The 14,837-nt window shown below is 36.3% G+C and overlaps 1 protein-coding gene across 1 annotated transcript in view; it reads left to right on the forward strand.

Annotated features, from left to right (window-relative positions):
• LOC139729824 (phosphatidylinositol 3-kinase regulatory subunit alpha-like) overlaps window positions 1-14,837 on the forward strand; it is a 71,874-nt gene that overhangs the window by 9,067 nt on the left and 47,970 nt on the right. Inside the window, exons 3-4 of the mRNA XM_071640750.1 lie at window positions 2,510-2,569; window positions 13,463-13,605. Of these exons, the coding sequence (XP_071496851.1) occupies window positions 2,510-2,569; window positions 13,463-13,605 (203 nt within the window). The remainder of the gene's footprint in view (window positions 1-2,509; window positions 2,570-13,462; window positions 13,606-14,837) is intronic.

A 14,837-nucleotide genomic window follows, 5' to 3' on the forward strand; every position in this document is an offset into this window, starting at 1 on the left:
TCCCTAAAAATGTTAGCATTTCATAAGACATCAGGCGATTTGAACTTTGAATGATGGGTAAGTTATCTAATTTCCTGTTGACATAAATGGAAAACAAAAAATCAGGCAAAAATCCTTATTTTAACGCGAACACTAGGGAGACCATAAAAACAACAATATTTCGGTTACAGTGTAGGACTATCCAAGGCTATATTTATCATCTTTCCCATGTTTGAAACACATTTTGATACCCACTATCAAAACACATTTGCAAAGGCCTTTTGGATTGCATTTCTTGATTTGTGAGTTGTTGCATTTATCATCTCTATCATGAGTTGAGAAGAGGCCTTGTCACTGTGCAGCTCCACTGTGTAGTTTGACCCAAGGAGCGGAGATTGTGTATTTGGCAGTGGTTGGCATGGGTAGGTCTGAGATATGTAATCGCATTTCAAAGTGACTTTGCATTTATCATTTCCACAGAAATACATTTCTGGCTCAAGTGCCTTTGCGATTTTGCACTTGTTACGGTGTTTTGATAAAGGCGTTTCTAACCCCATAATCAAACAGCTTTGCATAATTTATCAACTGCCCAAATCTCCATGAAAGTTATTTGGAAACATTAATTTTGTGCCTAGAAAAGTGAGTTGATAGCTGCATCCAAAGTTTGGCAGTGATGTACTCAGGATGTGCTGAATTTCAGTGATGCCGTGCATCCTACAAGACAACTGAAGATCACTCTTCGAATTGTTTCTTGAAGTGAAAAGATGTGATTTTAACCTCCTTGCTTAAAATTAATACCTTCAAGAAGTACATGCATGGAGAACTTTACAGCCGATTTCAGTGAACAGTGCATGGCTAACTTGATTGTTGAAAGTTTCCCATTCAGTGCCATTTTGATGAGATTCACAACCTTCACTGATGATATTTTTCTTTCGTTTGATTCACCCTTGTCTTTCTGAGATTTGGATCTTGTATCAGTGATAGTCTTTATTCTGTTCATTCAGTCAAGTCTGCAGATGTGACATAAACTGAGAAGGTTATCAAAGATTCAACAGGTGTAGAAAACGAGCCATCCGTTTTTATGGAAGGAAAATGGGAATGGGCAAGGGATTTGAGTGCACTCCGGCAGCTGCAGAAAACAGAACTGAAATTAAAGTTGCATTTCATTTGACTTTCTGGAGTGAGCATTGCATTGTGGGTGACAGTCATTTTATTCAGAGGAAGACTCTTGAGAATAAGCAAGGGAAAGAGAGGGAGAGCGAGAGAGAGGGGGAGAGGGGAAGGGAGAGAAGGGAAATGTAAACAAACTCTGGGAAACTCTTAGCACTACATGCCATGGAAACTATGCAAGAGAAAGAAGCCTTCCAGGGTTGTGTGTTTGCTGAGTTACAATGGCCTCTATAGAATTGGCCATGTAGTAATTAGTTTTGTATTGTAAAAATGGTTGAATCTCACAGATACCCAAGTACAGCTTCTAAGAAAATGCACTTGATACAGATGAGAATTAAATGAGCATCTGTTTACCGAATTTGTGAAAGTTGCTAGTTGTTTCCATTTTCAGCTCAAGATATGTGTGTTTTCCACTACTGCAACTGGAAGTTTACAGCCACCCCCCCCCCCAAAAAAAAAAAAAAAAAAAAAAATAGGAAGCAAAAAAAAAAAAAAAAAAAAGGTCATATGACTTTATCATTTTTTGAGGTGAAATTTCTTCACTGTGATAGACTAACATGCATAGAAGAATACAGTCATAAGTGTATGGATGTTGGGTGGTTGTGCAGCTTTACAGCGTATTCTGTATTGTATTTTCATTTATAGAGTTGTAGAACAAGGAAGTATGTACCTACCTAAACCTGATGTTTGAATAGCAGGTGAAGGAGATGGTTCCATGCTGGGATGATTGCTCATTATCTACACAAGACGTGTCCATTAATGCAGTTGCCATAGGACCTGATAAAAGCAATTTCCTGTAAGAGGATAATGTCTAGGGAAGGGGTACAAGTCTATTGTCCTTATGTATAGAGAGTATATATTGGGTTACTTCTATAGAGGCTTGTAGTGCCCATGGAGAGGGTGCGATAAACCAACAAAAATAATGACCAGGTAGGGTATGCTGTGATAGAGACACATCTACCTGTTGAAAACTAGTCTGGAGTATACTCGGGCAGGTGTCTATGGGAAATGCATGTTGTAGCAAAATCAGCCCGTCCTCAGCGGGTTTAAGTTCGTATGATATCTCCTGAATGTATCAAAATTATGGTACAGTTGTATAAGTTTCAGCATTCTCAGTATATATAATATGATAGTTGGGTGCAAAAGTGTTTCCAATGCAGAATCAATGTCTGTCTTCTCACAATGTTTTTCCATGGTGCAGTCTGGTAGATACAGACAGGTATGTCATGTGCAGATATGCATATAACATTTGAATATGTCAGTAAATCTGCCTCTTGCAATCTATATGGTGTATGAAAGCCAACTTCTGAAATGATTTTGATTTCATGCGTGTTTTTGTTTTCAAATTTCTTACCAACAGGTGGCGGCATTGACGAATTAATTCATCAGGGCATTGTTACGCCAGAGTTTTGTCAACATTGTAAGTATAAAGATCTTTGTGGAAAAAATAATGACAAAAACAAACAAAAGAAAAGCAGCACAATGGCATTTTAATCAGCACTTGGTTGACTGCTATCAAATAGCAGGACAAATAATGTAGTACAACTCATGGCAAGCAATTGGTTTGCCACAGGAAAGTATCGCAATTATAAAATACCTCAACTTTATTTTTAGTCCAATTTATGTTATCCCTTATTTGATATTCATGCAAATGTTTCATGCGCTTCATTGTTTGTTTGTTTGTTTATTTGTTTGTTTATGTGTGTGTGTGTGTTTTCTGTATCAAAATGTTTTTATATGTAAAACACTTTGTATCTACAGCTAGGGATTTGCTCTTGGCTGTTGAATGCTGTATGCAGTAAAGATATTGACTGCAGAATAAGAAGTCAGTGGCTGCTGGCTGGCTGCTGTATACAGGTGACCACTCCTGAAGGATATCTTTTCCTGAGTTTCTCTGCAGGAGCATTAGAGGCATTTGTAGTGTGGATAGTGACTATGAATAGACAGGTAGCCACTAAGACACATGGGAACAGGTTTTCAACAGGTTTACATTCTTTTGAAGGGTAGTGTTTAATCTGTCTGTCTGTTTGTCTGTCTATGTATGTATGTATGTATATGTATGTATGTATGTATGTATGTGTGTATGTATGTATGTATCTATCTATCCAGTCTCTTCTATGGTGTCAAGTATGAAACAAAGCTAAGTCTATAAGGACTCTCTTCAGGCTTATTTGAGTGCTGCAGTGCACAGTAGATTAAAGGCTTTTGACCTTGAAACAGCAGGGCCCCATTTCATAAAAAGTTGATGTGATAGCAAGATTTACTCTTGCCGGAATGGCAGTTGTCATAGTAACGACAAGAATCCAGCTTCCTGATTGGCTGTTGCTATTGGAAGTTGCCATTCCGGCAAGAGTTGCCATCCTAACATCTTTTATGAAATGGGGCCCTGGTCTTGGATTCAAGTCTTGCCCATTGTTTCCATCTTTTTAAAGATATGCACAAAGTCTCTTATGATCAAGGTGTGAAAATGGGTACCTGGCAATACTGAGGAAAGAAATGTGACAGGGATTCTTGGAAGAAAGGCTTCAAAGGCTGGGCACACAGAAAAAAAAGTGGTCTTGGGATTAAAAAGACCATTTTATCAGGATTCTACTGTAGAAGGAGCTTGTCTTAATAAAATCATTGGAAAAAAAAAGGAGGAAAAAGACAAAAAAATTCATTGTGGTTTGGGGAAGCCTTATCTGTGGCTATTGTGTGGTACACAATACCCTCAAAAATATTTTTAGAAATGAGAAGTATTTCACTAGTTTCTATTCCATGAATTGACTCTTCTGAGGGTTTGCATTCAACAATGTAACGCTACATGATGAGAGGAAATTATGGTGCCATGTATACCATGTGCTCGATCGTTGCATCCCTCGCTTAATCTGCTGCGATCTGTTCATGGCTAAAGCGCAAAGTGCAGCATGAAGCCAGGATACAATATAAATCCCTCATTATCTTACAGAAGCCTGCGATTCTCAGTGTGGATCAATTTCCTGTTTGTTTTCAATGAAGATAGCAGCTACAGCAGCCACTCTATATTGGTAGGCAATATTCTGCTACCCCAAATAGGGCAATACCTCTAGTGACCACAATCATATAGCATGGCTCGACACTAACTTTTTTGCTTGGTGGCCCGATGGGGCCACCAAAATCCTAAATTTCAAATTTTTGGTGGCCCGAGAGAAAAATTTGGTGTCCCGACTTTCATTTTTGGTGGCCCCAGGCCACCGGGCCACCGTTAGTGTCGAGCCCTGCATATAGGTTCTTGTCTGTGGTAAGGCTGTATGTAATTTGCACTTTGTTTAGTTCTCTTCATAACATCATGTAGATTTTTACCTGGAAGACTTAGATGAAAAGGGCACGTTGCATTAAAAGGATCCAACAGGCATACACTGAGTCTATTCAGTTGTAAAGTTCTCACCTTTCCATTTTGTTATGCTGGGGATGGGTTCCTTATTTTATGTCAATGGCAGAGTCAATGGTTGGGCAAGAATTAAAACACAGTCACACCAAGTTCTCCATTTTGCCCAAGATGTACGTATAGGCCTACATGTACTATTGCAATGTGCAGGCACACCTTAACACAGTTGGCATTATGTGTACTGCGTACACATGTAACATGTACATCACACATAAATTTGTAAAAACTGTAATATCAGGTACAGATCAACTTACAGTGATATTAGTTGTCTTGTATTCCAACACCTGATACCAGTAAAAGACAGTGAGATCCTGTGTCATGTTTTTACAATTTGTATCATGGATGTGTATGATAGGAATGGCAGTATATAGCATTACAAAAATGTATTTATAGTGTGTTATGGTACATAATTATAATGTTAATGTACATGTACGTGATGAAAGTGCATGCATACAGTGATATATGTTTATGCAAGCATACATACATCCAAATAGTATAGGCCTCCAACATCATTAGTGTATTTTCAGAATGAGTGAATACCATTCCATTGGTGTATCAGTGTTACTTTACTCTATAAGCCATTATTTTCCGTGAATTCCGCACATCACAGTTCGATTGTGAATTTAACAACAAGCGAAAATGTGTCCATGCACTAGGGCAATAGCGCACTCATGTTAGTGTCAGCATCAATTCGCAAATGCAACATCTCTTGAAAAATGTCTATAACCTCCTTATATGCGAAAATATCTGTACGTGAATGTAACAGCATAATTGTACTGTATCTGATACAGGTGGGATTCATTAACCTGGTATGCTATTAACAAAAAAAAAAACAATGAAAAGAAAAGCAAAAAAGTAGGTGTGGTATAGCAAAGCATGGAGGTTGTACATGTACCATATGAAGAGTTTGACCTCAAAATAAGTTGAGTGCCAATTTCAAACATTTTAAAGCAAGTCCATCATCAGATAAAGACAAAATGAAACCATTTCAGTGATATCTCTTTTTTTTTTTTACATAACAAGAAATAGGCCTGTATGTTCTTGAAGGTGTGATAAAGATATCGGATAAAGACAAAATGAAATTATTTCAGTGACGTATCTCTTTCTTTTTTTTACATAACAAGAAATAGGCCTGCATATCCTTAAAGGTGTGATAAAGACTACCAAGGTATCCCATATTATATTTTCTGCCATTTTAGCAGCTGTAGAATCGCAAATTGAATAAACAAAAATAGAGTTAAAGGGACTGTACAGTACTGGTTGAGGTAGGGATTCATGTTTTGAACATTCCTAAGTGAGATAATGAAAAGCCTTTTATGAAATATGAAAGAGCATGTAATTTTAAGAAGGATTCAACGTTTATTTGATGAAAATTGGTTTTCAAATGGCTGAGATATCCAAAAAAGTGCTAATAATAAAAGGCGACATGCCCCAACTTTATTAGTATCTCTTTGTTTCACCTTGTTTTTGGATATCTCAGCCATTTCAAAACCGATTTTCATCGAATAAACTTTTGATACCCCTTAGAACTGCATTCCCCCCTACATCTCATAGAGTGGTTTCTGAAAATGTTAAAAGCTAAATCTACACCTCGACCAGAACTGTACACACCCTTTAACTTGTTTTGCAATCAAGCTTTTCATATAATAATAATACAGGGGAAACTCGGTATAACGAACACTGCTATAACGAGATATCGGTTATAACGAGGAAATTTTCTCGGTCCCAAATTTCCTTCCACACAAGTCTATGTAAAATGTTACTCTTATAGCGAGATCGGCTATAACGAAATAACTGCTATAACGAGATAAATTTTGTGACTTCCAAACAAAGAAAAACATAGTAAATCAAACCTGCTATAGCGAGGTAAAGCAAAATGCCTTCGGTAAAGCTTTACTTCGCCTGTGCTATCATCTTCCGAGATTGTAAAGCTTGATGCGCCAAAAACTGTCTTGCACACACATAATCATTAAGCACTCCAGCTAGCACTGCGTGTTGTACGTGTGAAGTGTGTGTGTGCACGCACACTGATACATGCAGAAGGTTTAATGTAGTGGGACGGCCATATGTATACATGACATCATCATGACGTTTAGCAGGTGTGAGGAAATCTGATGCTGTGATTGGCCTTCTACTTAGGGAATTCCCCGTCTTCACACACACGCAGTCATAATGTACATTCAGAATGTGTCACATACACACACAGCATTGTGCAGACCATATTCAAGCTTTCCACACAACACACACCCATACGATAACCACATACCAATCCACAGACGATCTTGTATTGATACAATCGCAAGCTATATAAATTTACAAATTCAAACATCTACAATTAATAAGAAACACATTCTTGATATTGGATTTCCTTGGCGAAAAACATCTTCTTACCCATAAAGGTGAGTAATTCCCTCACACACAATATCAAGTTATCAGTATTGATTGAAATATGATGGGTAGTCCCACATGTGCAAATTAATGTCTTTATTTTATGCCTTCTTTTATGCCTACTGATATAACGAGATATCGGCTGTAACGAGGAAAATGACTCGGTCCCGACCATCTCGTTATATCGAGTTTCCACTGTAATAATAATGATAATATAATGATAATAATAATAATGGTAATAATAACAATAATAATAAAAATTGACAGTGCTTATATAGCACATAACACATATTAATAAACACTGTAATATACACTCCACAACCAATGCTTCATAAAGAACACACACAAGGAAGAAGTGGACTTTGATTCTGACAATGCCATCAGAGGTGCCACAAGTAGGGAAGTACTTTCCCACTAGCTTGCCCTGTCAAGCAGTGAACAAATAATACTAATATCCAAATAAATGATGTAGATTCTGTCAGAATCACACTCAGGTCTGCTCCCTATTAAAATTCAATGGTCACATTGTGTTGGTGATGGAAACAGTGGTGTATAATAAGTTGTTTAAGTTGTTGAAAATACAGTTTGGTCTGTGTGGGGAAAAATACTCCATTGCTACTGGTGTCTGTATTGTGTTCAACTTTGAGTTCAGTGGTAATTTTTGGTGGCCCAAGGACAAGCAGTCCAGTCGTCTAGGTTGGTAGTGTTCTCCTACAACATGATAAAGATGTGCCAGCTTGTGTCTCTTTTAAACAATATAAGGTGGACTTGGTAGAAATGATTTACTATAGGTAATGTTGGAATAGACAGTCGAAAGTAATCAGAAACTTCACTAGGTTGCTGAAGTTTAAACTCTTGTAATGTTACCTGAACTGTAGGATCCTGTGAGGAGACTACCAGAGGATATGACATATGTGTGGAGACCAATATTTATAAAGAAAATATAACTTTCCACAAAAATTCACTTTTGTAGCATAATGACAGAGTACTTGACTAACCGCTTTCAGAAAGCAGGGGGAATAATTGCAACTACCTTTATATGTCAGTATCAAGTTGATGGAGTGTGTAATTACTATGATTTTTTTGTTTGATTTTCTGTGCATGTATAACATATTTTCTTTATATTGTTGTCCCCACATACGTCATAACCTCAAGTAGTCTCCTCATCCAGCGGTTCCAAGACCAAAACTTCAACACAACAAAAATTCAGAATGTTTGCATCGATTGTCCGATTTTCCTCAAACTTTCAGTGATATTTTCTACTAATGTTGCTGCTTTCACTCAATCCTTGTTTTTCTATTGGTTTGGGTTTCCTTTAAAATGTTTAAAATTTTGTATAATGTAAATGGTTTCTGTATTTCATCGTAATATATATCAGTACATCAGAATGCAAATTGTTAAGTGCTGCAAAGAATGGAATAGATACAGCGTTTGTGCATGACAAGACAAGCTGTAACCTTTTTTATATATATTTGCAGTATATACATATAATTTTTAGATATCATAAACTACAGAGAGATATTTATAGAGGGAGAGATCACTGTTCCATGCTTCAAGCTTGTTTGAAGACAACAGTTATGGGAGCTGCCTGTTGTAAGATGTGATACTACCTTTGCATGTGATGCTTCCAGCTGTGTAGGATGTAATCTCTTGCAAGGAAGCATGTCTGTGACACTGTCATCAGTATGGTACCTGCACATGTTCAAAGTTTTTTTTTTGAATAAACAAAACAAAATAAAATCCAGTGAACAGAAGGCAAACCTTTTAAAACTCAACAAAGAGGAAAATTGCATTTCCTGTGTCCATAATGCACAACAGGGTCTGTTCCAGTGAACGATGAGCATGGTACAGTATGATTTTATTGCCCACATAATTTTAATGCATTCTCCATAACAGGCCAGTGATACAAGGTATGTACAAGTGTAGGTACTGTGTTAAATTTGTATTCTTTCTGGCATACTACATACCAAGATTCACATACATTTTATAATGTACAGTATTAGTCTTATAATAGATGTGTTGTAATCTTGTTTTTAGGCCTCTTTGTGCACCGTGGTATATAAATCAGTACTTGCTGCTATATAATTACAAATAAAAGGTTAACTATAAGACCCAAGGATCAATAATACTGCCCCACATATATATATCACTGTCCAGGCCTTCAACAGTAAGCGCTATATAATATATTACATATTATAATATTGATGTCATAGTTCACTGTTAGAAGTGAAATGACATCCTATCCGTGTTTCAGGATGGATCCCATACATGAATTTGAATAACTTTACTGTTATAACATACATTTTAAGTTCTATGCTACACATCCCACCAATAGCTTGCTTTGAACATGATAGCTACCTGGATGAGAATGCATAAATCCAACCATTTGTTACCTACTTCTCAGACTTTCTTTATATCAGTACAGTGACAGCTCTAGATGTAGCACCCATGTTACCATTGTTCTTTGGTGCATTACTTCCTTGAGAAGTCTGGTATAGATGACCAACAGAGCAGAACAAAGAGTTTTTACACCCTGCAGTTCCTACACCATAATACAGATGCCACCTGTACTCAGTGTATACAACTGCTCAAACTTGCTGCACAATTATGCTTTAAATATTCACACTGTGCAATTAGCTGTGATTTCTCTGTAGAGGCTGGTTTTTTAATGGAAAAATTGGCTTGCATACTATCTAATTACATTCTGTATAGATGCAAAAATGGAGGAGCAGGGGTTGTATTTCAGGTGCAGTTGTGTATTTGCTTCGGCTACAGGTGGGAGTAAATGGCCACAGTGGATATTGTCTCTCATATCTAATGGATCAAGCATTTTGCTCTTATATAGAGCTCTAGATGTTGACCAATGAACTGTTCAGCTATGTCCAGATATGTTTTGAAATATTTTATGTTATTTCAGGTCTCAAAATCCGCATGATTTGTCTCTCAAATTTTTTGGAGAAGGCATCAGGGCCAGTTGGGTGCATCATGCCCAAAATTGATTTACCTGCAAATAATGTTTTCACTTTCACAGATGTTGATTTGGTTGATAATTGCTCTGCCTGGTAGCAAAACATAGGTTAAAAACCACTGTTGTTTTAGGGTTTGATACTATACATATAGCCTAGTAGATATTTGCTCACTGGCAATTGAAATATCATGGGAAATGTGATACTGTAAAACATGATATATTCGCGGCACAAAATTTTCGCGAATTGGAGCCGACGGCCTTTTTCGCGGCAAGAAATTTTCGCGAATTGCCTCTTGCGTTCAATGCATATAATGTAGATAAGAAATTTCGCGTGCATTTTAATTTCGCGAATCTTGGCGCTCGCGAAATTCGCGAAATTAAAATGCACGTGAACATTTCTCGTTTTACAGTAATTTAGACCACATTCTGAAAGAAAAATATTTCTATGCGACAGTGCAGGTCTCTGAAAAAGTTGGGGAAATTTATGTTCTGTTTTCAAACTTTTAGATATGATGACTTATTACTCTTACCAGGAAAGGGTCACAATCAATTGTGGTCTGAAATCTAATTTTGGAGGGGCATCTTGGACAGTTGGTTGGGCACAGTGGCCATTGGGCTCATGGCCTCAGTGTTACCGTATTTGAGCGCTGTTAGTATTTTGTCTTTAAATATAAAACAGCAGGAGTGTGTCTGAACAGCTGGACTGTATGATGATACTGGAATGTTCATTAGTGTGCATGGCAGGGAATAATTTTCCCACTCAAATCTGAGTAGCAATTTCAGCTGATGAACAATATTTCAAATGGTATCCTGTACACTTCTACAATGTATGGAAGAAAACTACTACACAAAAGTTAGTTTGTGTTTAACAGCACTTGATATAAAATGCATAGCAAATTGCAATGTGATTCCAGAAAAATTATTCCATGCATGGGGAGAATTATCAACACCATGTTGTATGTTGAAAAGGTGATTTTTTTTTATACTGTGAACCCATTCCAATGAAGATTGGCAAGAGAAGGCATACTACATGTACATGACACTAAAGTTGGATTGTTGCTTTCCTAGCCTGGAATTCTGTTGGAAGGCTGATGAAGTGTCCCATTGTCCCATGACCAATTAAGAAAAGATTTGTTTTCATATCCATCCTGACTTTACAATGATTGCATCCCTTGAGGCAGTGGCTATATATTCTCTATGAGCAGTGCTTGTATTGGACATTTAATAGCATTTGAAGTACAATTCCATACCGTTTTAGAGTTGGCTTTAATGAATAGTGGAAAATTAAAGATGAATGGAATGTAATAGGTTTCATTAGAAATAGGATGTTAAAGAAAGAGATGTGTGAAATCTGTAACTGGATGAGAACGGGTCATGAGTATACTCTGGCAAATGCTTTCACTAACCATTATAAATATTGCAAGCACATGTAATACTCAGATTGGCAGATCACAAATCTTCAAATGAATTGCATCTGAAATCTTCACTATCCTTGTTTGACATGAACTTGATAAGAATACGATCATTTACCTCTGATAATTGTGGTCACATACTGTACATTGTATAAACACACAGCAATGGTGATTTTTCTTTTTTGAAAGAACAAGTTGCAATTGCTACTACACTGTATTACAATTATCAAACAAACTATGATTTTAGGAATATTTTTGTTTGCAAATCTTTGAAAGAGCTTTTATAAAAGGATTACATCATCACCTCTTATTTATGAGGTTTTTTTTGGTCAAACCTTGTGAAACTGTAAAGATTTGTTGAACTTTCTCATGTTATGTGAACTTGAGATGAAACTTAATCAAAATGCTGTTTTTTGTTTAACTTTATTTATCAAAGTCAACTTAATCGTAGTGTGGAATTGTGCTTTAATTCGTAAGACTTTAATGAGCCAGTTCTTGAAGGTGAAGAAGTGAAACAGACACATTTCTCACTGTCTTTCCATGAAGAAAATGTAGGGATTATTTTACATGTCACATGTGACACCTGCCATGTGACACTGTTCTTAGCCTTTTTGTAATCATGCAAATTTTTGCTCTTCATTAATTTTCATAATTTTGTCCTTGATGTCAACCATGCTTAAGTGTTTCATGGCGATGAATTGGATGGACCAAGTAGCTTCTTGACAATTAAATTTTATCTCAAGAGAGAAACTGAATGAAAGTTGTTCTTGAGACTTTGATAACATTGATAAAATGGAAAGTCACTTATTTTTATGTATTCAAATGTACTGGTATGGAAACATGAGCGAAAGAAGGAGAGAAAAAAAATAGATCATGTACAATGTATATTAGAAAATTGCTACTTCAGGTGTGGCAGTGACAAAATATACTACATACTGTACACTATGTATGATACAATACCCTTTGATGGCTTTAATACAAAGGCTAAAGGTGTACCATTCTGTCATTTGTGTATCGTCTGTAAACCTGTGAATTATGACTGTCAAATTTCAGAGCAAATCGTTGATATTGTTTGCTCTAAAAGAGATAAGAGGCATATCATTATTTGTTTGTTTGTTTGTTTGTTTGTTTTGCTTTGTCTGTTTGTGACCCAAACTTACAATGTATACATGTACATGGTTTTGTAATAGTTGATATGAAAATCACTCATAAGTAAATACAGCTTTTATTGCTTCTGTGTCATGGAAGGAAAAATAAACCCCCCAGAAATTAGGTGACTTATATACACCAAGTAAGTTGCTAGACACACAATTTTGCCTGTCTTTTTTCCATAATACCCAGAATACCTAAAGACAGGTTAAAAATATATTCCAAGTCAATTGTATTTGTGTTAGGGAAATTATAGCAGACTTTATTTTGATAAGTCTTCCATTACATGCTGTGGGAACGTGCTTTTTCTTGTCAATGTTGCAAAGTAATGTTCAATAGTCTATCTCTCGAAGCATATTGCTGATCAATAAACTTGTTGTATAAATCTGAACTTTATAAAGGAGAATACATGTGTGTCTGAAAAAAGTATCAAATAAGATACATTTTGTCTGTAAGGGAAATATTTTTAGTCTACTTTAAAAGGTTTTGACAGCTTTATATAATGGGTTATTGTCATTCTAATGCTTGGAGACTATTCCAAAGTAGACCTCAAAGGATGTAGTACAACTGAGAACTTGTATACCCTCAGGGCTACCTGGTATATAATTCATCCAATTACTTTTACTAGGGTAGGTTTACTGTGTAAAGCTAGGTGTGCTTGTAAAATGGGACATAGAGGAAATGTGTGGGTTTTTTTTTTTCATACATGTCAAGTATAAAATGTATCATCACAATTTAGAAACTGTTGATAACACCTGCATTTTTGAACAAATTTGCAATTGAAATTAGATGTAATTTTAGTTAAGGAACAAATATATATAGAATAGTATTCCTGTTGAAATTGTCATAGAAAGAGTTGTATTTGGACCATTCAGAAAGAATCATAATTTTTTGTTACAATTTTCCCAAACTACCATTTATTAGGCATTTTTCCCTAAAAGGCATGCCATCACCTTTTGCTTTGCTCTTTATATTGCTTTGATATATCAGGTCAAGATTATATATGGGGCTGTGGAACGATAGCGGTGAGGTACCCTGGCTGCAGGAACCTCTTCCACAAGATGTGTGCTCCGTTTGCTGACCGGTATGAGAAGCAGCTTCTCCCACCAGGAGTGAATCCTTTCAGAGAAGAGGTAAGCCATGACAGAGCCACATTTTATGTATGAACTACTGTAAAAGTGGATACTTTCGCCTGACTAAGTTTTTCGCTCTTGGCTTGCTGAGATGAATTTGGCGTGTTTTTGATATCGCAGAATCAGGACATTAATTACTGGAACATATGGCATGCAAAGAGCGTTCATGTGCTTTTATTTTTGCACTAGCTTCTTGTTGTGCAAAACGAAAAAAAAATTTCAACACCGCAAAAAATTCCACTTTTACAGTATAGTGAAGGGAGTACACTGTAATCAGTGGTTAAAGCAAGTGAATGAATGAATGATTGGAGAAGTAAATGAAGGGCGGTATCCCAAACTCATGATGTCCCTGCAATCTAAATGTATGTTGACCTCCACTGATGCCTTTTGGTCTGTACATAACCAAATCACTAAACACTTTATGAAAATATGTATCAGATTTTACCATTTTACCATACTTTACCATTTATTGCCATTTCTAGTCAACAACTGTACCTGTTCTGTAATACACACAACAGCATCACATGCTCCCTTTTATTTTTTTTGGACGTAGCAATCGATGATAAGTTGATAACTGTATCTTTTGTTCATCTCACGTGTTACAGGAAAATGATGTCACAGCTGGAATATGAATAAAGATGATCCAGAGGACTTTTTTTGAGGCTTAACAGGGTGAAAAAAAAAACATTAAGAAAAAATGTTTAAAAAATATATATGATGCACATTTTCATGAAGTATTTAGTGATTTTGTAGATGTACAGATGTAGACCAAAACGCATCCATAGAGGTCAACATACTATGTACATTTGGATTGCAGGGACCTTTTAATGCTTGTGATGAGAATGTGTTTAGAAGTTTGATGTCTGACATCATGCACATTGCCATCAAATCATGGTGCCTTTGTGTCTTCTGAAGTTTGAAATGTGAGAGGATGCCACAATGTTATTGTTTTTGTAATGCTCCTTCACATGCTTTTAATACAGAATGAATGTGATCCTAGTCTGTGTGTGCTTCACTCCAGGAAGTCATACTCAAAGAGTGCTGTGAGACATGAAAACACTGTCGGTGAAAGCTTTGGAAGAAAGCCAAGATAACTTAGGTCCTTCAAATAGAATTTTTAAGATAAAAAGTCTGATTTGACAGGAACTTTTTTGAAGATGGGGCCCAAATTTCAAATCTTGCAAACTTTCTCTTTATTCTTAGCTTTATAAATACTGAAAGCTGTTCATTAC

Source organism: Diadema antillarum, unplaced genomic scaffold (assembly GCF_040938485.1).
Source record: "Diadema antillarum isolate AM-2024a unplaced genomic scaffold, OU_Dant_1.0 seq00000264_RagTag, whole genome shotgun sequence".
Classification (NCBI taxonomy): domain Eukaryota; kingdom Metazoa; phylum Echinodermata; class Echinoidea; order Diadematoida; family Diadematidae; genus Diadema; species Diadema antillarum.